This window comes from Tripterygium wilfordii, chromosome 20 (assembly GCF_013401445.1).
Source record: "Tripterygium wilfordii isolate XIE 37 chromosome 20, ASM1340144v1, whole genome shotgun sequence".
In the NCBI taxonomy this organism is placed as follows: domain Eukaryota; kingdom Viridiplantae; phylum Streptophyta; class Magnoliopsida; order Celastrales; family Celastraceae; genus Tripterygium; species Tripterygium wilfordii.
Window position 1 is genome coordinate 2,272,683 of NC_052251.1, and position 24,387 is coordinate 2,297,069.

Sequence of the window (24,387 nt, forward strand, 5' to 3'; positions counted from 1 at the left end):
TTTATTATAGTTGCTTAAAGTTTAATAGATGGGTAATGAATTTTTAGAAGAAGTGATGGAGAATTTTTGGAGGTGGAGAAGCATTTGGTACAAAGATAAAATAGTGCAACATCATAATTTTCCGTGACTAATTTGAAAACAAACCATATCTTTCCGTAGCTAAAATAAGCAACAATGGAGTAACTCGTGTTGATTTACTGTCACGTCAGTGGAAGCCCTGCCCGACTTTGTGAGAAATCTACCCGATTGAGTGGTCTAATGTGCCTCCCTAGTGCATGGCGGAAAATCTTATCTTATCTATCTTTAGATGCTGAAAAATATAATTAATGGGAGAAAAAATTGTTGTCTTTCTCTTACAACCCCGAATGATCGTAATCCCATTCCATAATGGCATGGTGGCTGTGAGACAAGGAGTTCGTGGGTCGCCGTCGGTTTTGTTACCACTGGTGGCTTTAGTTCATTCGTTGCTTCCACGAAGAACACAAATGAAAAATAATTGGAAAAGGAATCGCATTCACGACACATTGTAAACGAATCGTAACTTTCCGAGAAATGAGACCACCAGTCTTCGTCGTCCGCCAGTACAGGGTTTTCAACGATCTCTCTCCCTTGGCTATATCGCGTTATTTTAATGCAAGTCGCTATTTCATCTTCTTCCATTGGATCCAGTCAACAATGTTATTCAATTTGTCGGTGTACTGTATTTTCGCATTAAACTTCAGAGCCATAAGTCTCCATTATTTTACCCAGTCAACTCTTCACTATCCTTTGATATTTATCGGTTTGTATAATTGTATTTGCTCCCTCACTACATGTCAACAATCATTCTTTCAAAACCCAGTTCCTTCTTCTTGTTTCTCTCAATCGTATAGTGCCAAATTTCGACCACAAGGTTACTGATTCATTGCCTAGCTGAGCTTCGTCTTTGCCAGGAATAAGATTTTAGCTGCTGTTGTTCTACCTCTGTTTAGAGATCGACAAATTTAGTTCAGCCTACTAGCTGAGAGGAGTCTTACTGAATGGCTAAGTCTGGATTTTTTCACTTGCACTCGTTTGAAGGCTCACACCATACTCAGAGCCAGCAGGTTGTGCCAATCCCTACCAATAAAGGGTCTTTGAAGGTTTTGCTGTTGCATGGCAATTTAGATGTTTGGGTAAAGGGGGCTAATAACCTCCCTAATATGGATATGGTTCATAAGTCTTTAGGGGATATGTTCTCAAAATTATCTGTCAAGGTTAGCAACAAAATTGAAGGGCATTCCAGTACCAAGATAACTAGCGATCCATATGTCGTGTTTTCAGTATCAGGAGCGGTCATTGGGAGAACTTTTGTGATACCTAATACCGAGAACCCTGTTTGGATGCAGCATTTCAATGTTCCTGTTGCTCATTATGCAGCAGAAGTGCAGTTTGTTGTTAAAGACAGTGATGCGTTAGGGTCACAGATGATAGGTGCTGTGGGGATCCCGGTAGAGCAATTATGCTCAGGCATGATAGTGGAGGGAAAGTTCCCTATACTCAATGCAGCAGGGAGGCCCTGTAAGGCTGGAGCTGTATTGAGTCTGTCAATTCAGTACACCCCAATTGAGGCAATGACACTTTATCATCACGGAGTAGGAGCAGGACTCGATTACCAAGGGGTTCCTGCCACATATTTCCCCCTTAGGAGAGGTGGTAAAGTGACTCTATACCAAGATGCCCATGTTCCTGATGGCTGCCTTCCCAGTATTAAGGTCAGTGGTGGTGTCCAGTATGCACATGGAAGTTGTTGGCAGGACATTTTTGATGCAATAAGTCAGGCTCGTCATTTGATTTACATTACAGGATGGTCCATTTACCATACAGTTAGACTGGTTCGTGGCCATAAGGAGGGAAAGGATTCTACTTTAGGGGATCTTCTTAAAATCAAGTCACAAGAAGGTGTGAGAGTGTTGCTTCTTGTATGGGATGACGCAACCTCTAATAGCATTCTGGGATATAAAACGGTGAAGATCCCTTCTCATATCTTGTTTCTTTTTGTTCCATAGACTTTCCCTTTTGCTTGTTTTGTTTTGATTAAATTTGCAAAAAAATGTGATGAGAGAACAAGTCCTTTAAAGGGTTACTTTTCTCTTATTGTGCTTCCTAAATAACCCTCACTGCAAGATCTTTCCAGCAGTTATGTTATTGTAGCTTGCTAAAGATGCAATGGATAAAGTCAGTGTGACAATGTCATAATAGACACTTGGACATGATTCATGTCAGCTTGAACTTTAGTTTTGCTTTGTGCATGCCTATGTATTAGTCTGTTGAGGGATATGAAGGATTCAAATATCAGACCTTAAATATTTGAGAATTGAGATTTAGGATTATTTTTTGTGTTTTACGTTTTAGATTTTTTTTTGCTTTTCACCAAGTGTGTATTGTCTGCATAGTAAGTAGCAAGCCAAAGTACTGATGTACCTGCTCAAGTAGATAGGATATGATTTTGTAGGAGAACTGCTGATATGATTTATGGATTTCCCCCGATTATGCACTGCTTTGCTCATTTATTGAAATGTCATTCCAGCATTTTTAAATCAATAACAAATCTTTCCTCACTTTTCCCAAGAAATTGAATGAGTTCTTTTGCTCTGTAGAATGGGGTCATGAATACAAGTGACGAGGAGACTCATCGTTTCTTCAAGCACTCTTCAGTACAAGTGCTGCTTTGTCCTCGATCTGCTGGAGAAGGACATAGCTGGGTGAAAAAGCAGGTTTGCTATGATTATATTTGTATATGTTTAATGTTTGTACATATAGAATTGCTATCTTTACGTAAGCCACAACTAAGATTCTGTATCTCATGCCTCTCACTTTGGCTGCTTTATAGTGTGAATCGATGGAGTCAAGTAGTGCAAAATCTGAATGGAAGGCTGTCTCTTCTGTTTGTGTGGTTTTGGGATTCCTAGATTTCTCCATCATTTCATCCAAACCAGGAACAAAATAAAGGCTTGAAGTTAAAATAAAATATCTGATGATTTGTCATCCGCACTACATACGTCCCTCTTACTCACTTATATTGCACCTATATTATAGTATAAATTATGTTTGAAATGAGTTATGTGGATTTTGAAAAACTCGTAAGCCACAAGGGACTTGGTTATGGTTTTGCTGAATAATCCTTTATACCCTGGAATATTGTGGATAGTTAGAAAGTTTGGAATTATACTTTGAAACACCATGGCGTGTTTGTGAACTCAGATAAAATTGGCTATAGCTTGATTCAATGTCTGTAAGCCAGTGAAATGCGACACAAAGCTGCTAACTGTTGTTTAGTTAATATCAGCATAGCGTGTCTTGTTCTACCAGGCTTTAATATCCTATTTCTAGTTAAAACTTGACTGGGAATTATATTTAATCTTTTTTTTTTCCTTTTTCTCGAACTTGGAAACTATGGGGAATTTTAGTTGCTGATTAATTGTAATCTTCGCCAGAGTTGAAAAGGATTCATGTTAAATGCTAAATTACTTCATGCAATGCAAAGGTCACACTGGTTGGCATTTGAACTATTGGAGAGGCTTTCGCTTTTCCCTTTTATCGGTAGCCATTAAGGTGTATCAATATCATTTTTGTTGTTCTTTTAAATCTTAATGCACAGATATATATGTTATGTAATATTTCTATTTATGGTTATTTGTCATTGACTGGGTGTATTGTTAAACAAGTAATTGTTGAACTTCCTGATTTTTGATTCTTTGGGTTTCAGGAAGTTGGAGCAATCTATACCCATCACCAGAAGACGGTAATAGTAGATGCTGATGCAGGTCACTACAAAAGAAAGATAATAGCATTTGTTGGAGGTCTTGATTTATGCTTGGGCCGATATGATACTCCACAACATCCTATTTTTAGGACCTTGAACTCAGTTCACAAAGATGACTTCCACAATCCTAATTTCACAGTGAGTACTTATCTAGTGTTTTCTTTTTGCTGTCCAATATAAAATATATAGCTTCTTTGGACTAGTGACCTCCTCTTCTCCTTAAGTCACTATTCAAATGATTTGGCACTATTTTCACTACTTTTTTCTTTTTAAATGATGCTGTGAATAATTGCAAGATGGTGCAAATACCATAGTAATGGAATCTTTTAGGAATTTAGGTGGCTGCTTGATGTTTTCAACCATAGCACAAAATATGTGTAACGAATAGCATAATGATTCTTCAATTGACCGGAGAGTAATGTAAAAATGAATCTATTCATATCATCAGGTGGTTTCACTAACAAACACTAATTTGTGCTGTTTAAAGTGTGGAAGTCGTCTTTCTTTAACAGAATTAGCTCCAATGGATGCCTCTCTTTTTTTTCTTCACCAGTACTCTGCCTGGACTTTTCTTGTTTTGGAAATTACTGATGCTATCCTGTTTAATTCATGTGAAATGGTGTTTAGTAATTCCCATGAAAATTAGAGAGAAAGACTGCATATTAGAATCAACTACTAGTATTATTGCAATCGTAGTAGCTCTTAACATTTTCTGTTGTAAACAAAAGGAGCCTATTATTGCTGGTGGCCCAAGACAACCATGGCATGATTTGCACTGCCAAATTGACGGTCCTGCAGCATATGACATCCTCACCAATTTTGAGGAGCGTTGGCAAAAGGCTTCAAAACCTCGTGGGCTTCAAAAATTAAAGACATCACATGAAGATGCGTTGCTCAGGATTGATAGAATTCCTGAAATTCTTGGAATAGTAGAAGTTCCTAGCGTGAATGACAATCATCCCGAGTCTTGGCATATTCAGGTATACTGGATGTAAGTAAGCTGTTATTAATCTGTCCTACACACACATTTTTGAATTGGCAGATTTCTGACTAATTTTCCCAAAAATTGAAGGTTTTCCGTTCTATTGATTCCGGTTCTGTCAAAGGTTTTCCAGATGACCCAAAAGATGCTACAAGCAGGGTGAGAATGCAGAAACTTTGTTGTTAGCTTCTTGTTTTATGAATTTCATTAAACTGTGGTTAGAAGTCGATGACAGTTTCTTACTCAATACAATGATTACATTGAAACAGAACCTGGTATGCGGGAAGAACTTACTCATTGACATGAGTATACACACAGCGTATGTAAAGGCAATCCGTGCTGCCCAGCACTTCATCTATATTGAGAACCAGTACTTTTTGGGGTCGTCTTACAATTGGGATTCTCAGAAAGACTTGGGTGAGGAATTCTAAGCTCTGAGCCGAAAAGTGACTATATCTAATAAACACTGTGCCCTACTGATTTCGATGATTACGTCAAGTGTACTTAATTTGCTGGTACTAGAAAGTTTGTTGTTTACCATTTCCAAATTTGATGAAAGTATTGTAATTTGTTGGAAAGTTGTGTTGATAGACTATTAAGGAGAGAAGGAATTTATCGCAGTACTACCACATGTCAGATATGAGTTAGGACTGCCTTGGTGTCCCATAGTTTTCTGTTCTTACAGATTTCTCTTCCAAAGGACATTAGTAGATAATTCATCATAAGCATTTTTTTATCTGCAGGTGCCAACAATTTAATACCGATGGAAATTGCTCTTAAAATTGCCAGTAAGATCAAAGCAAATGAGAGGTTTTCTGCATATATTGCTATTCCGATGTGGCCAGAAGGCGCTCCAACAAGTACTCCAATTCAGAGGATTTTATTTTGGCAGGTAGGTGCCAATTCTGTTTTGGCATTCCTATTCCCTTCTCTCCCTACTTCTAATGTATGTATTAAGTTACTTTGCGGTGCTTACAATGTCATTTGGCGCTGCACACATATCTTGCTAGAAACACACAGGAGATGCATATGCTTTTAGCAAAGCAGCATCATCTCTTTGGAAGAAAGTTGAGTAACACCTTATCTTGGCCTTATTTTAGATATTGTATAAAATTTTTGACACATCCATCACAAGACATTCTGCCATATGTAATTACATGACATTGTTACTTGAGAATTTCATGAACTCAACTCTAAGTAGTTGTTATCTACTTCTTAACCAGCTGAAGAATGATGGGAAAGAGAAATTTGAACTTACGAGAAATTTGGAGATACAATTCCCAATTAGATTTTTTTTTCATATAGAAGTGGTTTTGTTAATTTTCTGAGGAAGGGGTGAATCGAACCTTGGACCTTGTGCAAGTGATGAAGAACAAGCCATCACTAGACCACAAGAGCTCCTCATCCCAAATTACTTGAATCATGCATTTCTATTGAGCACTAGCTCAAAGCTGCATTTTCTTATCATAAGTTGCATTATTTGCTGCAGCGAAAGACGATGCAAATGATGTATGAAACAATATACATGGCTTTGGTGGAGGTTGGACTCGAGAATGAATATGAGCCTCAGGATTTTTTGAATTTTTTCTGTCTTGGCAATCGTGAAGTATGTGAGGAAGAAAGCTTAGACACCAAAAGCTCTGCAGCAGCAAATACGCCTCAGGTATCCATCCTGTCACCATTTCAGCTTTTCTTTCATGCATGTCACACTACGCAATTTGTAGTTTAAATCATTCTTCGTCAGTTAATTGAAAGTATTGTAAATGAGCACTGCAGGCACGTGCTCAGAAAAGTCGGCGCTTCATGATTTATATCCATTCTAAAGGAATGATGGTGGATGATGAGTATGTGATACTGGGATCTGCAAATATCAATCAGCGCTCAATGGAAGGTACAAGAGACACCGAAATAGCAATGGGTGCATACCAGCCTTACTATACCTGGGCAAGAAAACGTTCACATCCACATGGGCAGGTAATCAAAGATCAGATAAACATCCATGCATGCTTAATCTTGCTGCAATACTTGTGTATCTCTGTGTCCGGTCTATATTAACACACACGCACCACATGTTCTTTGTTGTGTCCCATAGCTTTAAGGCCACAATAACTGGAGTAAGGATAATTTCTTAAACGCTAAATCATCTTTTACGCTCAATGTGATGAAGCCATATAATTCTTATACTGTGTTGATGTCAAAATCAAAACTTAGCTTTCTCGTGCAACTGAGTTAAGATTTCTTTTCTAACTATTATGACTGACTGCTAAATTTGTAAGCTTGACTGGCCATAATTTGCTTGCAAATGCAGGTTTTTGGATATAGGATGTCATTGTGGGCAGAGCACTTGGGAACGATTGAAAAATGTTTTGAGCAACCAGAGAGTCTTGAATGCGTGAGACGAGTGAGGTCCCTGAGTGAGAATAACTGGAAGCAGTATGTAGCCGATGAAGTAACCAAAATGAAGGGTCACCTACTGAAGTATCCAGTCCAAGTTGATAGAACTGGCAAGGTAAAAGCACTCCCAGGCCATGAAACATTTCCAGATGTAGGTGGGAACATATTGGGGTCTTTCATAGCCATTCAAGAAAATCTCACCATCTGAGCTACTCATCCTCCCCATCTCGTGCGTGTTGTGTTTTGTTGTGCATACTTGTACTTGTTCACTTCTCATTGAGAAGTATGCTTTTGGTCACTACTTTTTTTGAAATAGTGTTGAAAAATATGTTTCTCATTGGAATTAAACATTGGGCATACATATGCCTAATCCAATCGATTGCCAACCGAATCACCCCTCGTTGGTGCTTTTGGTCACTACTTGATGATGCCAAAGTTAGCAATTATATACATCCCAGTTTGGGAATTTATGTTTGTTGGAAAACGGCAAGTGTCTCAAACCCTCACATCATGTAGAGGACAATTTTCTTCTTTTAACATATTTAGCAAGTATTTTTCTTTTCTTTTCGTTTCTGCACCATTTATTAGTGTTGTTATTTAAGACATCCAAGTATCTCATGGTATAACAATTTTTTGAATATAATAACTAAGAGAACAATGTTTGTATTAAAAATTAATTTTCGAAGTACTTTTTTTCATATGTCAAATTCTTATATTTATTTTCTAAATCACCCTTGAATTACAATTCTAAACAAATAGATATCTAATTTTTTTTATAATCGAAAACGACACCTAAAGCATGGTCATAAGGGTATTGCTCCAAGTGGGAATCGAATTCAGAATCTCCCGAGTTCATATGATTTCGCCCCAAAGAGATTGATCAACTAAGCTATCACTCTAGTGATCAATAGATATCTAACCCTTAAACCTAAAATCTTAAACCCTAAACTTATTAAAATATCATTGAGAAATATGCTTCCACTAAAAACGAGCATTGAATACACATATACCAAACTCACTTGATTACCAACCGACTAACCTCTTGTTAGTCATAAACCCTAAACTTAAAATCTTAAATTAGTTGAATTACACCATTATATTACACGAATTCACTTGGGAAATCCATTAATATTATTAAGAAAGATTTTCAAGTTATATGCAAAAACCGAGAAAAAGAAACAGAAAAAGGAAAAAAAGGTATGTACCATTGAACCTTCCATACTTCTATTGCCTTACGGTAGTGCTACATATACATAGGATTTGCATACATAAAACATACATAATAATGTGGCAGCTGACTGGACAAATTCAAAATTCAAAAATCAAAAATAAACACTACAAATCACTTTTCTCTCTCCTCATATCTCACTTTTCTCTCTCCTCTCCTCTCTCACGCGATTCTCTCGTTTCTCTCACGGCCAATAACGGACCTCTACCGTCCGGACACTGATATGAACGCCGCTGCGGCCAAAAGAAGCATCCAGCCATCAGGAGCAACGCCCAGCCACCACTTGACGTCACCGGTTGTTGATTTTGTAAGAAATCTACCATGAAGCCATGGGTATCCACCAAACAAAATTCACAGATCCGATTGATTTCGATGTCGGTTTGGCAGCCCGACACCACCAATGGACTCCCCTACGTGAGGAGTACTTAGCCCAGCCCTTCGTCGACCGAAACGGCCACCGAAATTGGAGACCCACGTCGAATGTATTCTCCAGTGCGTTATTACACTATACATTTGCAGTGTATTTAGCATTTTTTGTTGATTGAACATCTTATGGATTACATGTGAAGCTTGATAGTGGGTTATTGCACTGTCATAATGAAAAGTGTAATTATTTTGTTTCATGGTTTGTTTCTTGCCTAGCTTACCAGATACTGTATTTTGTAAATAGTGTATTTAGCATTTAATGTATTTAGAACATAGTGTATTTAGCATATAGTGTATATTGCTGGGCTGCTCCTCTTCATGGTGCCCTGGATTGGTGATTTCTTGGTTCCACAAAATATTTGATTACACTTTCATTTTAGTAATGCATTTGTTTTATACAAAATCAAAATATTACATACACCGGAAGTTCCCATAATGTAGTTGCATTGAATATGTTAGTTTCCTTGCTTGATGGGTTCGATTGGTTCACTGTCAGTGTGCATAATGTTTTTAACATATGTTCAATGTTGTCTTGTTTGGGTATACTCTGTTCGTAAATTTTTGTATGTATGAACAATGCTAGAACTACACTTCCATATTGCCTAATGTATTTGTTGTGAGTAATTTTAATTATGGACAAAGCTAGTAAAATTTGTAGTTATGAACACTGATAGAACTTTTTGATGTCCTCTTATCTAGTTTGATATGCTTGTATTGGGATATTTTTTGATTTGATTTTTTATTCCCTTAGGTTGCAATTTCTCCTGGTTTGCTCATTCATACCCTTTCGAAGTTGTTTGAAGGGCTTGATTAGTTTGAAGGTGTTGGTTCAGGTCATGGGCATATATACAGAGTTAAATACACTTTCAATGCGAAATGTAATTATGATTTTGGTGTAAATTCATTTTGATTTATATTGTTGTTGCCATACAAGGTAATTGTGTTGTTATTTACAATTATAAATGAGTTTGTCAAGTTCTTTAGTAGCAATGAGTCATTGGTGATTAAACTTGTCATTGCTTATTTATTTAGCTTTCCAATGGCTTATTACACTATGCAATTGACAGTGTATTTAGCTCTCTGGTGGTTTATTACACTAAAATCGACAGTTTATTTAGCCCAGTCCATTATTACACTGTGCAATTGACAGTGTATTTAGTTCAAAAAAATCTTAATTATCAAGATAGGGAGTTGAGTTCAAGTTTATTTGGTGTGATAGAGACCCACATAACATGTTGTGTACTCTTCACAAACAGAGCCTATTGAGAGAGCAAGCTCGTTAGAGAGAGAGATGTAGAACGAAGTCAGTGAAGAAGGGCAGAACCATGGGAAGGACTACGTAGATTCTGGTTTTTGGGGGGGGGGGTTTGGATTTCTTTTTGATGTTCTCTTATCTAGTTTGATATGCTTGTATTGGGATATTTTGGTGTAATTAGGATTTTAGTGTAAATTCATTTTGATTTACATTGTTGCTACCAGACAAGGTAATTGGGTTTTTATTTACAATTATAAATGAGTTTGACAAGTTCTTTACTAGCAATAAATCACTGGTGATTAAACTTGTCGTTACTTGCTTATTTAGCTTTTTAGTGGCGTATTACACTGTGTAATTGATAGTGTATTTAGCTCTACAGTGGCTTATTATACTGTAATTGGTAATGTATTTAGCCCAATATGTTATTACACTATGCAATTGACAGTGTATTCTGCCAATCACAAACTCGGGAGAAAAAAATGAAGAAGTAAAAGAAGTGAGGAGAGAGAATAAGAAAGTTGGAGAGAAAAAGAAAGAAGTACAAAAAGTTAAAAACAAAAAAGAAAAAAAGAGCAAAAAGTTAGCTTGATGAGAGAAGCGGAAAATTGAATGTAAGGGGGTTTTTAAAAAATAATCCATGTGACATACCTAGTTGACATGTCACATAGATTGTGTATCTTATGTACCCGATATATTATGTATATAAGTCATTTTCCATTGACTTATCATGGTTTAAGGTGTGTCACTACACACCACCCATTTTTAGGGAACGTGTCGGAGCCACCTATCACAGACAAACATCATTCATTCTAACCAATTATTAATTTTTATCAGAAAATAAAAAAATACGTCATAAATAATTTACAGAATAATTCGCAGATCAGATCTCATCTCAATTTCACAGTAAATAGAAAAAACATTTAATGAATTTTTAACTCTCAGACAAAAATCGGCACACTTCCTCTCTCAGTCTATACATACACATCTGTATGTATACACACACCTCTTCCACTAGATCCAATTCAAATCACCGTTCCTCTCTGCTTCTCTGAGAAATGGGATTCCCAGCTAACGGAGCTGCATCGGACAAGCCACACAAGTTCCTCATCTACGGTCGAACAGGCTGGATCGGTGGCTTGCTCGGTAAGCTCTGCGACTCACAAGGCATTCAGTACGCCTACGGCTCCGGCCGCCTCGAGAACCGCTCCTCCCTCGAGGCAGATATTGCATCTATCAATCCCACTCACGTCTTCAATGCCGCCGGTGTCACTGGCCGTCCTAATGTTGACTGGTGCGAGTCTCACAAGGTCGAGACCATCCGTACCAATGTTGTCGGCACTCTTACCCTCGCTGACGTCTGCAGAGGGAAGGGTTTGGTCTTGATTAACTACGCCACTGGTTGTATCTTTGAGTATGATGCAGATCATCCACTCGGGTCGGGTATCGGGTTCAAGGAAGAGGACACACCGAATTTCATTGGATCTTTCTATTCAAAGACTAAAGCTATGGTAACTGTCGTTTACTAATTCTTTTCAGATTTTTTTGAGATCTGATCATGTAATGTGTTAGATTGTAGAATTTGTTTCTTTCGATCCGATTAACCATTGAAACTGATTTACCTCACTTGAGCTTGCTTAGTTTTGAATTTTTGATCAAGTCTGTATGGTCCTGCTAGTTTGTGTAGGAGCTCTAGATTGGGGAAACTGCATTTGTTTAAATTGGCGATGTCGTTTATGTTTCTAGGCATCAAAAGATTCAGTTTTTTGTTTTTTTATGGGCGTGATTAACTGTGGGGACCTTCTTGAATCGTAATTTTCACATGACAATGAACTTGATTTGATACAAGGAATCTCTCGAATAATCCAAGTAGTCGAATCTGAGAGCATCTTGTTGATTCTTTTGGAATTTGATATGCATATACTTTGTGTTTGATGGGTGCTCTTTTTTCCAATTTTTTCTCTGAAATTAATAGCATGAACAATTGCACTGATTAGTACCGGAATCTCTGGTTCTATTGTTAATATAAAGTAAGATTTTGTCGATCCAGTGCATCTGCTAAACATTTTTCTGTTTTGTTTTGGGGACTTGAAAGGTTGAGGAATTGTTGAAGAACTATGAGAATGTTTGCACCTTGCGTGTGAGAATGCCCATCTCATCTGATTTATCGAACCCTCGCAACTTCATCACCAAGATTACTCGATACGAGAAGGTAGTCAACATTCCAAACTCAATGACTATCTTGGATGAACTCCTTCCCATTTCCATTGAGATGGCAAAGAGGAATCTCACTGGTATCTGGAACTTCACAAATCCTGGTGTGGTGAGTCACAATGAGATTCTAGAGATGTACCGGGACTATATCGATCCCAACTTCACATGGAAGAACTTCAACCTGGAAGAGCAGGCGAAGGTGATTGTCGCCCCAAGGAGCAACAATGAGCTTGACGTTAATAAATTAAAGCAGGAATTCCCTGAAATGTTGCCTATCAAGGAGTCCCTCATCAAGTATGTCTTCAAGCCAAATCAAAAGACCGCCAAAGCATGAAATCACACAAATGAAGCAGGGATTCTCACAGAGTGAGAGTGTAGTCTTCTCCATAAATATATCTTAATACTATCTATTAATTTTATTCTTATGGGTTTTTGTGGTGTCTTTAGCATACGAGTTCCTCTTTCCATACGATTGCTGTTTCTATTTTGTATTCGGGTGTTGTATTCATAACTTGATCACAAATAAATCGTTGATGTGATTTATCAACCTAATATAAGTAGAGTTGTCAAAATTTCTTGGTGTTGCCTCCCTTGGGCTGGTTTTCTTTCGAGCCTAGTTGGACAAGTAAGTTGGTAAAGTAATAAATGTTTGCGGAAAAGTATATTCATACATGCAGACATAGAGAAATTGTATTAAGTTGGTGAAGAAATACTTTGAAAAGGAATAAATTAGAAACTGAGTGGTGTTTTCTAACTTGCTATCAAGAACACATCTGATCTCATCCTCTATTTTACTTCACCCTAAGAAATCTAAAAATTAGAAGGACAGCATTTATTTTTTATTTTTTTTTAACTTTGAAGAATAAATTTTGCCTGTGATATTGTTTTATTTCAACTCTGCAAATACTCATTGAAAGTCCAATAAAGTTTCTTGGATCAGATTCAGTTGCGTCCAAGAATTCCGTTCTTGTTGTACACAGAAGAACCTACGATGGTTGTTTTCAACTGCTGCATAGAGAATGAATGATAACGTTTACTAGGCAGAATGTTATAGACCACTAGTGGACTTGTCACCACGTGAACCCCATCTTTCCACAAGATAGCACCAGATATGATCGGTTGCTGCATTATCTTTGGACCAGACACTTTCACTGTGAATGATTTCTTCTCTCCAATGGAGGAGAATGACAAGACAGGCGGCTCCGGTAACTCTAATAGCATGAGGTAAGTAACTGGTGACCATGTAAACTGATGGTGAGCCTACATTGGTGACTGTCCTGAAGACACCATACCATATATTACCCCACCATCTTCTATGGCCAGGGAGAAGGAGCTAGGAAGGATAGTTAAGATCCTGAGCTTTTCCTGGCATTGGGCTGCTGCAACTGCTTTTGTCGCCAGTGATGAGTCTTAGCGTCGGGGTGTTGTAACCCTGCTTGCAAAGGAAGTTTATGTTGTCTGTCTCATTTGCATCGTACACAAGACCAGAATCTACTGCTTTCGATGGATTAATATGACCGGACCCATAAGCAAATTCAAGGTTTTCATGCTTCCTTGGATCCATGACATAAGCTCTTGTTGATCATGGGATTAATAGTTCGTAAGAGAATTGAACTTGACCCTTTTATTACTCACATTATGCAAGGATGTATGTCCTACCTGTGGTCATGAGGGCAGATTTAATGGCAGCGGGAGACCAGTCAGGGTGGGTGGCCTTGACATAGGAGGCAGCGCCACCGGCGTGAGGACAAGACATGGATGTGCCGGAGATTACTTTGAATTCGATGCTTCTGGTATCCTCATGATAGATAGAAGGTGGTGCAACAGGAGACCACGCCACAAGAATGTCCACACCAGGGGCAGTGAGATAAGGCTGTACATCATTTAATGATATTTGATCAAAAAAAGATTACTGATGAACAATGAAGTCAGTTGAACTCTTTGAATGCTTTATTACCTTGAGGATATCTGGGGAGATAAGGTTAGGACCTCTCGATGAAACTGATGCAACATAAGGTGCCATTGCATCCCTCCAGGTCTCACCAGTTAGAATTGTCGCGATCGGGTTACTGAAGAAGTTCACATTTTTTAGTTAATGACAGAACAAGCTGGCTGTATATTTGGAAAGAAAGCTATGGAGGGTTCTTTACTCTGTTGATCTGATGTAGTCTAATATTGCATGACCTTCTTCTCTACTGATTACTGATGCCGGCAAGGGGAAATTGTAAGCACTGTCAGCTATAGTTGAGTCGGCCATGATGATGCCCAATCCATTAGCCATTAAAACTGCGGAACCATCTGTTAAGGTTTCACAAAAAACAATTCTTCCCTGGAGTTTGTATGAATTCATTGCTCCAGCTACGCAAAATTTGGAAATCATTGGATATGCGCTTGCAGAGTAGTTTGCTGCATCTCCTCCCCAAATCAGTCAAAAATAGTTCAAAATGTGTAGAATACTGCCTTAGCTATGGTATCTATGGATCCCAGTGTTTTTTGTCCCAGTTATTCCATATATTGAGATGGATGCACATAATCCATGTGAAATTGTAGACCCTACATGATTTATATGAAATCGTGTGATAATTGAGACAAAAAACACTGAGATCAATAAAACTGGTGTTAGATATTAAAACTAATACAAAAGGTGATCTTGTGGGGATTATCATAAATAATGTGTGGTATTTTATAACATAAGCTATATGTGCTTGGCCCCCCTTCTTCAACCATGCTTTGTTTTGAGTTCTTCTTCACCATTCTTTGACTCGCATGTCTTCCAACTTTTATTGTGGATTTTTCCATATTTTGGATTTGTTAGCAGGCCAATTCCAATACCATAAAATTTAAAGTTCTCTGTTTGGCTTTAACTTCCTTTGCTTGTCATTTGTGGACGATTTTCCTCATAAGGACCGTTTGTATTAGTTTTAATTTTATGATTGGGAGAGTGGTTTTCAAAATTTTCATAATCTTGGGCTAATAGGGTGATCTCACAGAGACAAATATAATTTAAATGTTGTTCTTAACTTGATAAGAAGCGATTGAGAAAAGGTGAAAGAATCATTGATGCAATAAAAGCAGACAAGGAAAGAAATAAAATTTAGATTTTTGTAACAATATGAGAAAAGGGCTAAGACAACGATTTCAGCTAGTAATCCTATCACAAAAATTCAATTAACAAACAAACAAGTACAATTTCAAGTTTAGGGTTGATTCTTTCTCAATTATGTTGGTTGGTTCGTTCACAATACCAACAAATATCATTAAGCAACGGATTAATCCTATTTGTTTGCAGTTGTTAATCCAAAGCTAATGATTCATTATGATCTAAATAACTATGCAACCGATCAATCTCCTAAACCGTGTTCTCAGCATTCGACAATTGATCTCCCTAATTTCAGGTCCATTAAAACATGTTAATTATGTTCGTTCCTTAGTCTTAACTATATGAGTCTATATGCATATTCAATTGGTGACTAATCAATCAAACAAAGATTAAACTTTTAAGTGCAGAAATTAGAAACAATAATTATTGAACTGACCTCCCTCGTACTTACATCCATTATACTATTCGCATTCAATCGTGCACTTGTGAGAATTATTACATCCACAAGAAAAGAAGAGCTCAATGAGAGTTGAGCATCAAGGCCCAGAGCGGCTCTAGGACCATGAGAGCAATGGCACAGGACGGGGAGATCCCGTAAAGGGAGGAGCCTCACCCTAAAGAGAAGGCGGGGGCGTTCCCCTAATATCAAGAGGGTGATGAAAGATCATGTAAGTGGCGCAGGTCCAGGTCTCGGAGCTTGGAGAAGTCTCGAAACTCAAGGAAAACTAGTGAGACGAGGTGGGAGAAATTAGGACATCTTTTGCTTGTTTGGCAGAGCGTTTGCCACAGCGTTTCCGTTAAGCGAGACACTGTCAGTTAATGCTCTGCATTTTTTTTTTTCGATTTTTTATTATGGGTCCCATAGTCATCATTATGTCTTTTAATTTATACATAAATTAATGTGGGCCCCATAGATTTAATAATACATTATTTAATACATTTAAATGTAAATTATATATTTTTAGTTAAATTATAAATTTTGTTAATAATGTGGGGCCCATGCTCAAATTCTATTAATTATATATTTTTAGTTAAAATAAAAAAAATATTAAAATTTTATTAATTAATAATTAAAAATATTTATTAATTAATACTTAAAATTAATTTTAATAAGAATTATATTTATTAGATTTAATTTAATATAAAAATAAAAAACTAATATTCAATACTTTATTTCAACAGTTTTTCCGCTAACATCAACTTTTACTTCGCCAAACACCTCACAGCATATTTCACAGCTTTAAACTTAGCCTTTTTTTCACAGGTTTTCCGTTAGCATTGAAAATCAATCTTTCCGCACTACCAAACGGATCCCTTACCACAAATCTTATACTATAATTTTGTCTAATAACAAACCAAACAATGTATTGTATAAGAAATATATTATACAAGCCTAATACAATATGCTTTCCAAACACTAGATGTGATTAAATTACACATTAATTTATATATTAGATAACAACATTATACTATCTTATACTGAGTTCTGAATGGACTCTTACATACTGAATCCAAATATGTTATTTTTTTTAAAATCTAACTTGTACTTTGAGAGATAAAATGTTTTGAAGTATAGTTTAAGAAAAGAAAAGGCAAAAACAAAAAATAAGACAATTGGTTTTTTTGAATAAATTGATATTTTTTTGTACAAAAAATAACCAATATTGATACACTTAATATATCATCCCGTCCTAGTATACATGCTGTCACATAGATTATGTATCATTATGGATACGTAGCATTACCACAGTATAAATATACCATTTTCATTTTTAGAATAAAATGCAATGTTATGTATTATGGATAATTTCCAAAAAATTTCCTTAATGTACCACATTGGAGCGAATATTTCCAATATTTAGATTTTCATTATTTCCATACCATATATTACAATATGAGACATATACCAATAGCCTCTAAACATGGTAGCCATCTAAATATAGGAAAGCCTGGCGACAATTGTCATGCGTTATATCAAACCCTTCTATAAATTAAATCTCTCCTCATATCCATGGACTCCATGCACCTAGCTATAACTGTAAGGTTCAATATTCTGCTTCTTCTTCTTCTTCTTCTTTTTTCATAGATAGCTAGCTATGGTGAGACACACTAAGGGTCGTCAAAAGATAGAGATGAAGAAGATGACTAATGAAAACAATCTCCAAGTGACATTTTCCAAGCGTCGAAATGGTGTCTTCAAAAAGGCTTGTGAACTTTCAACTCTTTGCGGTGTTGAAGCTGCAATCATAGTGTTCTCTCCTGGGAAAAAGGCCTTCTCCTTTGGTAACCCTAGCGTTGAGGCTGTTGTTGATCGTTTCCTCACGGGAAACCATCCCCCTGCGTTAGGGGCAGCGCAACTCGTTGAGGCGCATCGCAGCGAGAACATTCGCAACATTAATTCCAGACTCATTCAGGTATTAATTGATTCTTATCACTTTACCACTGACTTGAGGCAGCACGCCTGCTGTCCAGACAGATCCTACAGATGTGTTCAGACAATACACTAACTTTGAGCAACAATACTTATGTCTTCTAGTTATATTGTTTATTATTTACATCTTTTACATGTTCTTTAGTTAGTTTTCGTGAATTTTAATATGTATTTATGTCAACATTTTGGGTTATTTTATGAGACCAAACATAAGATTAATGTTCATCGATGATATTATTTCAATAAATTGTATTGTTGTAAAATGGTTTTTTTTATAAAAAAAAAAAATTCCAAGCGTTGCCCCCGAACCCCTGTTAAATTTTTTTTAACCAAATCAAAATGCAGTAACCCACCTCATTATCACTTCCTAGCTCCGCCTCTGACTCCACATTATAATAGCTAGGTTAACTATGGAAATTGATTGAAATTATTATGATAGATTGATTATATATATATATATAGCTAAGATTATTGTTTGAAAATAATTAATACAGGTGCTTAACGAGTTAGAAGGGGAGAGAGAGCGTGGTGAGGAGCTGAAAAGGATGAGGAGGGCTAGAGAGGGTGAGTGCTGGTGGGAGAAGCCAATTCAGGAGCAAAGCTTGACACAGCTTCAGCAATTGAAGCTTGCTTTGGAGGAACTGAAGAAGAAGGTTGCAGACCAAGCAGAGAATTTGATGTTTCAAAATTCTCGACAGTTCTTGACTACTGCGAACGATGGCTTTGATGCTGGACTTATGCTTCCCAGTACAGCAGCCGCTGGTCCTAATTTTCTTGGCCAGAGAACTCTTCCAGATGGAAATGTTGTTCTCTCAGGTCCAAGCGAAAGCAATATGGCTAATCCATACAGTATGAATACAGCCATGTTTGGACCAAATATGATGCCTCCTCCTCCTTCATACGATGCACAAGGATATGGACATGGACATGGATTTTACTAGAGTTTCTAGGAGTTTTTGTCCCTAACTTGCTAGTGCATGGAGTGTTTTAAGAGCATGAGATTATGTCATATGAGATAAATTGTGGCAGAAATTGTCATTATTACCAATATTTTCAATAAATTTGTCTTTCAATATACGTCAAACTTCAAACATATATGTCACTCCCTGATTCAATCATTAAGTTTTGTGAGCTTTGTGGGCCCTTATACTTATATCAATCAAGAGATAAGATGCATTACGAGGATGACTTTTATCCCATAACATTTTTGAACTCCAAATTAGAGACGTGAAATTAAACCAAAAGCCACATTAGTTAAACAAAAATGATATGTAACCCGTCAGTTTGGTAGCCCATGAGAGCTCAATAGGTTTATTCCATTGATTTAATCAATAGAATAGTTTTATTTCCACTCTTTTATACTAAAATTTATTGTTTTAATATAGATTCTATTGTTTTTTAAAGCACAGTCTATAATTCATTGTTTTAGTTATGAATTCATTTGTTTTTGAAATTCTATTAAAAAAAACAATGGAATTAAGATTTATTCGATAAAACTCATTAATAATAGATATTATTAGAAAGAGTTTTATGTGCTGATTTTGAATATATAATTTTTTTAAAAAAATCTCACATGTATTTTGAGAGTTAACTCCTATGGGCTACCACTATATGGGCTACTGATGTAATAATTCTCGCAAGTGCACAAGAGTCTACAAATAATACAATGTATGCAAGTACGAGGTCGATCCCATGGAGACTACTTAATCTAATTAATGTACCTAACTTGATGAATGATTGAGATTTGGTAATGAATGAGAATACGTATGTTGTAAGTACACTTAACTAACAAAGGAATTAAAATTCAGATTTTTGTGATATCAATATAAGACGAACACTAGGGCAATGATTTCACCTAGTAATCCTACCACAAGCATTCAATTAACAAACACACAATTATGGTTCCAATTCAAGGGTTGATTCTTTCTTAAATATGTTCGTTCGTTCGTTCGCAATGCCAACAAATATTATTAACACTGGATTAATCCTGTTCGGTTTACAGTTTTTAACTCAAGTCTAATAACTCATTACGATCTAAAGAATTATAACAACCAATCAATCCCCTAAACCTTATTCATGCCAGTCGACAATTGATTTCCTTAATTCTAGTTCCACTAAGATACGTGAATTCGGTTCATTCCTTAGTCCTAGCTAGATGAATCTAATTGAACATTCAATTGGTAATCAATCAACCAAACAAACAATAGATTATAAGCACAGAAATTAAAGACAAGAATTATGAACCAAAATTATGCATTCAATTAATTGAAATACTTGCAATAATCATACTAGGTTACATCAATCCCTAGCAAAGAGGTTTAGCTACTCATGTTATAAGAACATAAGGAAACTAAATATGGGAACGCCACGAATCAAGAACAAGAGAAAAGCTAGAGACAAGAACAAGAACAAAAGTTAGAGAATGTGGCTCTCCAATTCCCCCCATTGTGTTGCACGGGCTTCTCTTTATATAGCGACCAGGACTTCCTACGCATATTCCAATTCTGACCCTTTTTCGAGTTCCTACTTTTCTTCACGTATGTATCTCCTTTCAGGTCGTTCTCCTTTTTTGACTAGTTTTCTTTCCAATGATTTGTTCTTTTCCAATTCTAGTCAAACTAAACTTTCTTTTCTTACTTGATTTCCCCGTCTCCCTTGTATGTCAAGTAACTTCCTTTGTATGCATAGTTTTGTTTGACCTTTTGGATCCTTTTCATTCCCTTATTGATTGTCACTTCTCTTCTTTGGGCTAGTTTGGTAGAGCATTTGTAAAGTAATAGATATATCAGTAAAAATGATGGTAACAGAAATGTTGGACAATTTTAGTAGCAGATATGCTGTGAATGCTAGGTAGGTGTTTGGTTATATTTTTACTGTTAACATTTGTATTGTGTAACATTTTGTGACAAATTACGTATAGGGGTATTATACATTTAAATTGTAACAAATGTATATAAATGTAAAAATTAATAATTAATAATTTCTAAAATAAAGATAATTAATTAATATTTTATAAATTAATGTTTTATAAACATTTTAATTAATTATCTTTATTAAAATATTAAGGACCAAATGTCGGGGGAGAAAAGGAAGATAGAGGTGGAGAGAATGACTTTTTAGGGGTAATATGGAGATAATACTAAAATAATGGGGATAATATGAGAAAATAAATCAAAATGCTAACAAAATGGTCCTTCAAAGTAGCTTTTTTATTTGACAATAAAATGCTAGCAAATTAAGCAAAAGTGTCTAGGAATTGATGCTGAGAAATTGTTGTTTGGCAGGTGAAAAGCATTTGGGCTAGATGTTAGTATAAAAACTGGTAAAAAAGCTTTGCCAAACTGGCCCTTTGTTTATTTCCTTCACACAATCAAGAGTTCAATGTCCTCCCATAGATTCGGCCGTCTCCAAGTCAATAGCTAAGCTCCTTTTCTTGTTGGATTTCAATTGATGGGCTAAGTAAGGCTTTGACTTATGGGCTCTAATGATTAAATTAGGCATTTTACTCCATCTTTTGCATTAAAACCTGCAAAACCCAAACCAAAAATAAATTATGCAATATCCATCCTCATTCTAATAAATAGAGACAAAAATAAGTGTAAAATGACGTATAAAAATACGTAAAATATCACGCTATCAGCTACATAGCACTATTGTTAATTAAACACTTTTTGTTGGCTTATTTGATACAGACACAAGGTGGGTAGTAGGTCAATTTGTATCTGAGCCTCATTTTTTTTTATATAAATAAGTGAAAAGGGGAAGAAAATTTACAATTTACAAACTCAAAATGAACGTAATTAATAACCATAAGAGACATATTACATTCCAAGTTAAATGTAAATTTAAAAAAAAAAATATTTTAATGCAACACGATAAAGGGGCAAGGAAATGTCCCTACTCACAAGATGAGGTGAGCCAACAATGAATGTAGGGTTGGTTTGGGCAACAAATTGTGGTTGGGAGCTCCGCAATTCTTTAAAGTTTACAATTCACATTTAATGGTGGCAAAAAAATGTTTACATAAATTTTAAAAATGAAAAAAATAAAATGTGATGTGATATGTCAAACCATTGGATTTAAATGGTAGGTTACATAATTTTAAACGAATTGTAGACTTCTCAGATCCGTCAAGCCAGAGAATGGGAGATAGCCTGGTTGGTCAGGTTCGGACATGGCTTAACGTGTGTGTGACCTGTGAGCCTTTCAAAAAAAAAAAAAAATCCGTCAAGCCAAAGGTGGAGCCTCCTTTTCTTTTTCTACTTATCGGGCCTGCGAATGTTGGGCCCAAGAATATCAACAGGGACAAGGAGGACCGTCTTTCTAGGGCCCACATTTCCCTCTTTTTGGGGGCCCACGTCTTGATTGCACGGAATGTAGCCCCTACACTTTCCATAGATGATGGACCACTCATAAGTCATAACCTTCGTTAGCCGACCTATGGGCCTATGAGCTCTTAAAAAACAACAAATAAATTGGAGAATTAAAACAAAAAAAAAATTTTGAAATGTTTTCATCCAATAATTTTCAAATAGTTTATTACGTTTTTAGTTTAGTGAAAATCCGTACAACAAAGCAATTTATAGTAGGGGTGGTGAAAAAAAATCGTAAAATCGATCAATTCGTTTGTTATTTTTTAAAAAATTTAACCAATCGGTAACCGACAAAAAAAATCAAAATAACCGCCGATAAACAGTTAAATTGATATCAAAAAATGGAGAAAAAATGACCATTTATACCCTAATTTATAGTTTATACTTTATACTCTTTGTGCGAATATTCTATGGAGCGTGGGCCTGGGCAAGGGGTTCTAGGCCCACCACCACCACTTCAATAACCCAATTGTTGCACGTGCCAAAATAATTGTCATAGTCTGCGTACATTTCAACACTACTTTGATGGAAATGGGTTCATCTCCATTGCCAAACCTTCATAGCTTACTAAAAAATTAACGCAGATTATCAAAGTCAAACGAGCTATAATCCCTTGGCTTTTGACATGAAAATGAAAATTCTCCTCTGATGGAATTTTTTTTTTTAAAAAAAAGTCAGAAATATTGAACAGTTTCTAATGGATTAGATTATCAAGTACAGATTCTATCACCTCCTCTAAATTAAAATTCATGGCTTGGAAGCTTGTGTTTGTTGAGTTACAGAGCGACCCATGAACTGCAACTCCTGCTTGTCATATATCTCCAATGAAAAATCTCTCAACATTTGCGCCTTACCACTACCACCAGTTCCACTAGAACTCAAGCTTGGTGCCATGGTCGACTTCTTTGCCGCTGTAGCTCCAACTGTACTCGTAATCACAGCCAAATTCGACAATCCGCTACTCATTGCAGGCTCAACTTCCACCGTACCCTGTACATTACTCGGTTGATTTGTTGACGCAATAAAGGAAGATATGGGCGTTGCAGATGCCAAGTTGAACACAGGAGTTATAGATGGCGACAAAGCCCACATCTGCGGCTGCTGCTGGTTCGAAGCAGCCACAAATGTTGGAGTTACAGCAGCTGCTCCGGCAGCGGGTTGTGGGATCATCCAGAATGCGTTGGCGGGAACCACCATTCCTGTATTACCCACAGCCCACACTGGGACCAGAGCCTGAGGTGTCGCAGCGGCGATTTGGGCTGTGGGGGTTACTGGGGTCAGCCCAGAAGACTGCGTGATCGAGACTGGCGTGTCGTTTATATCACAGAATTCGCTGGTTGAAGGACGTTTTCGTTTCCTAACTGTCTCGTTTGTTGTCGAAGTTGCGAGACTTGGAGTGGTGGGAATCTTGAGAGTCCCACTCACCGATACTGCAATTGCAGGGACAGTCCCGGTGCCGGTGGCTTCAATTATTGCGTGCTCCGCATGCTCGAGGAGCCACCAGACAGTTTCTCCGTCGGACTTGTGGCCTAACTCTCGGGTCAGCTGGAAAATACGGGCGGCGCATGTGGCAGGTATTCGGATTCTCCGGCCACGGCCCTCTACCTTCGTGTGGCGGTCCTTGGTTGATGAACGTTTAGCTTGCATCACGACCGGTATAACACCAATAGACCGAGCCGGACCTGGCGGGTGGGGTTCCTGCTCGGGGTCGGAGTCCTCCGGCTCCTCTTTCAACGGGGTAACCTGAAACGCCCCCGTTTCTTCTATCGTTGATATCTTCAAGACTCCATTGATGTGACGGGCTTCGTGGTCTTCAGGTTCACCGGCGCTGGTGCTAATACCAGAGGTTCCTCCGTCGTCGTTCGCTTCCTGAAACGACGTCATTTTAGAGGGGTGGGGGGATAGAAATGGGTTTTAAAACTAGATCATCATCATATTGTTTTCGTGGAGCGAAGATTTGTGTGGATGTAGGGACATGAAACTAACGGCTGGATATGATCACGCAAGATGTATGAGGATGGGAAGACGACACGTGTTGGGACCTACTTGGTGACCCTCACTATGTGGGGTAGGGGAAGGGGGAGAGCAGGTGGCTCCAGTCTTTGCCAATGAATTTCAATGGTTAAGTTGTCCACTGCTTTTGTGGTGTGGACATACACTCTAGACTATAGAGAAGAAATAAAAAGAAAAAGAAAAGGTTCTC

At 37.1% G+C, this 24,387-nt stretch overlaps 5 protein-coding genes across 5 annotated transcripts; 3 read left to right on the forward strand and 2 right to left on the reverse strand.

Annotated features, from left to right (window-relative positions):
- The first annotated feature begins 168 nt into the window (after positions 1-168).
- Positions 169-7,712, forward strand: LOC119987020 (phospholipase D gamma 1-like). The gene is made up of 10 exons (XM_038831722.1): positions 169-1,985; positions 2,619-2,735; positions 3,728-3,922; positions 4,513-4,764; positions 4,857-4,925; positions 5,036-5,183; positions 5,510-5,658; positions 6,256-6,429; positions 6,543-6,740; positions 7,075-7,712. The coding sequence occupies exons 1-10, from the start codon at positions 1,020-1,022 to the stop codon at positions 7,366-7,368; spliced, it is 2,562 nt and encodes an 853-aa protein (XP_038687650.1). The 5' UTR covers positions 169-1,019; the 3' UTR covers positions 7,369-7,712.
- A 3,287-nt stretch (positions 7,713-10,999) lies between these two features.
- On the forward strand, positions 11,000-12,852 carry LOC119986524 (bifunctional dTDP-4-dehydrorhamnose 3,5-epimerase/dTDP-4-dehydrorhamnose reductase-like). The gene is made up of 2 exons (XM_038831110.1): positions 11,000-11,577; positions 12,162-12,852. Exons 1-2 carry the CDS (start codon positions 11,125-11,127, stop codon positions 12,612-12,614), a joined length of 906 nt encoding a protein of 301 aa, XP_038687038.1. The 5' UTR covers positions 11,000-11,124; the 3' UTR covers positions 12,615-12,852.
- A 252-nt stretch (positions 12,853-13,104) lies between these two features.
- Positions 13,105-14,764, reverse strand: LOC119986446 (cucumisin). The gene is given in 2 exon segments (XM_038831003.1): positions 13,105-13,484; positions 13,486-14,764. Coding segments are annotated over 2 exon segments (621 nt in total). The 5' UTR covers positions 13,845-14,764; the 3' UTR covers positions 13,105-13,222.
- Positions 14,765-17,476: 2,712 nt separating this feature from the next.
- On the forward strand, positions 17,477-18,752 carry LOC119986811 (agamous-like MADS-box protein AGL62). Its single transcript, XM_038831508.1, has 2 exons — positions 17,477-17,794; positions 18,306-18,752. Exons 1-2 carry the CDS (start codon positions 17,477-17,479, stop codon positions 18,750-18,752), a joined length of 765 nt encoding a protein of 254 aa, XP_038687436.1.
- A 4,058-nt stretch (positions 18,753-22,810) lies between these two features.
- On the reverse strand, positions 22,811-24,315 carry LOC119987333 (transcription factor TCP9-like). The gene has a single exon (XM_038832212.1). The coding sequence runs from the start codon at positions 24,066-24,068 to the stop codon at positions 22,932-22,934; it is 1,137 nt and encodes a 378-aa protein (XP_038688140.1). The 5' UTR covers positions 24,069-24,315; the 3' UTR covers positions 22,811-22,931.
- Positions 24,316-24,387: the final 72 nt, after the last annotated feature.

Coding starts and splice junctions, on each gene's coding strand:
- LOC119987020 (XM_038831722.1), top strand. CDS start 1,020: ATGGCTAAGTCTGGATTTTTTCACTTGCACTCGTTTGAAGGCTCACAC. Junction 3,923..4,512: donor TCCACAATCCTAATTTCACA/GTGAGTACTTAT, acceptor TGTAAACAAAAG/GAGCCTATTATTGCTGGTGG. Junction 5,184..5,509: donor GGATTCTCAGAAAGACTTGG/GTGAGGAATTCT, acceptor TTTTATCTGCAG/GTGCCAACAATTTAATACCG.
- LOC119986524 (XM_038831110.1), top strand. CDS start 11,125: ATGGGATTCCCAGCTAACGGAGCTGCATCGGACAAGCCACACAAGTTC. Junction 11,578..12,161: donor ATTCAAAGACTAAAGCTATG/GTAACTGTCGTT, acceptor GGGACTTGAAAG/GTTGAGGAATTGTTGAAGAA.
- LOC119986811 (XM_038831508.1), top strand. CDS start 17,477: ATGGTGAGACACACTAAGGGTCGTCAAAAGATAGAGATGAAGAAGATG. Junction 17,795..18,305: donor TTAATTCCAGACTCATTCAG/GTATTAATTGAT, acceptor TAATTAATACAG/GTGCTTAACGAGTTAGAAGG.
- LOC119987333 (XM_038832212.1), bottom strand. CDS start 24,068: ATGACGTCGTTTCAGGAAGCGAACGACGACGGAGGAACCTCTGGTATT.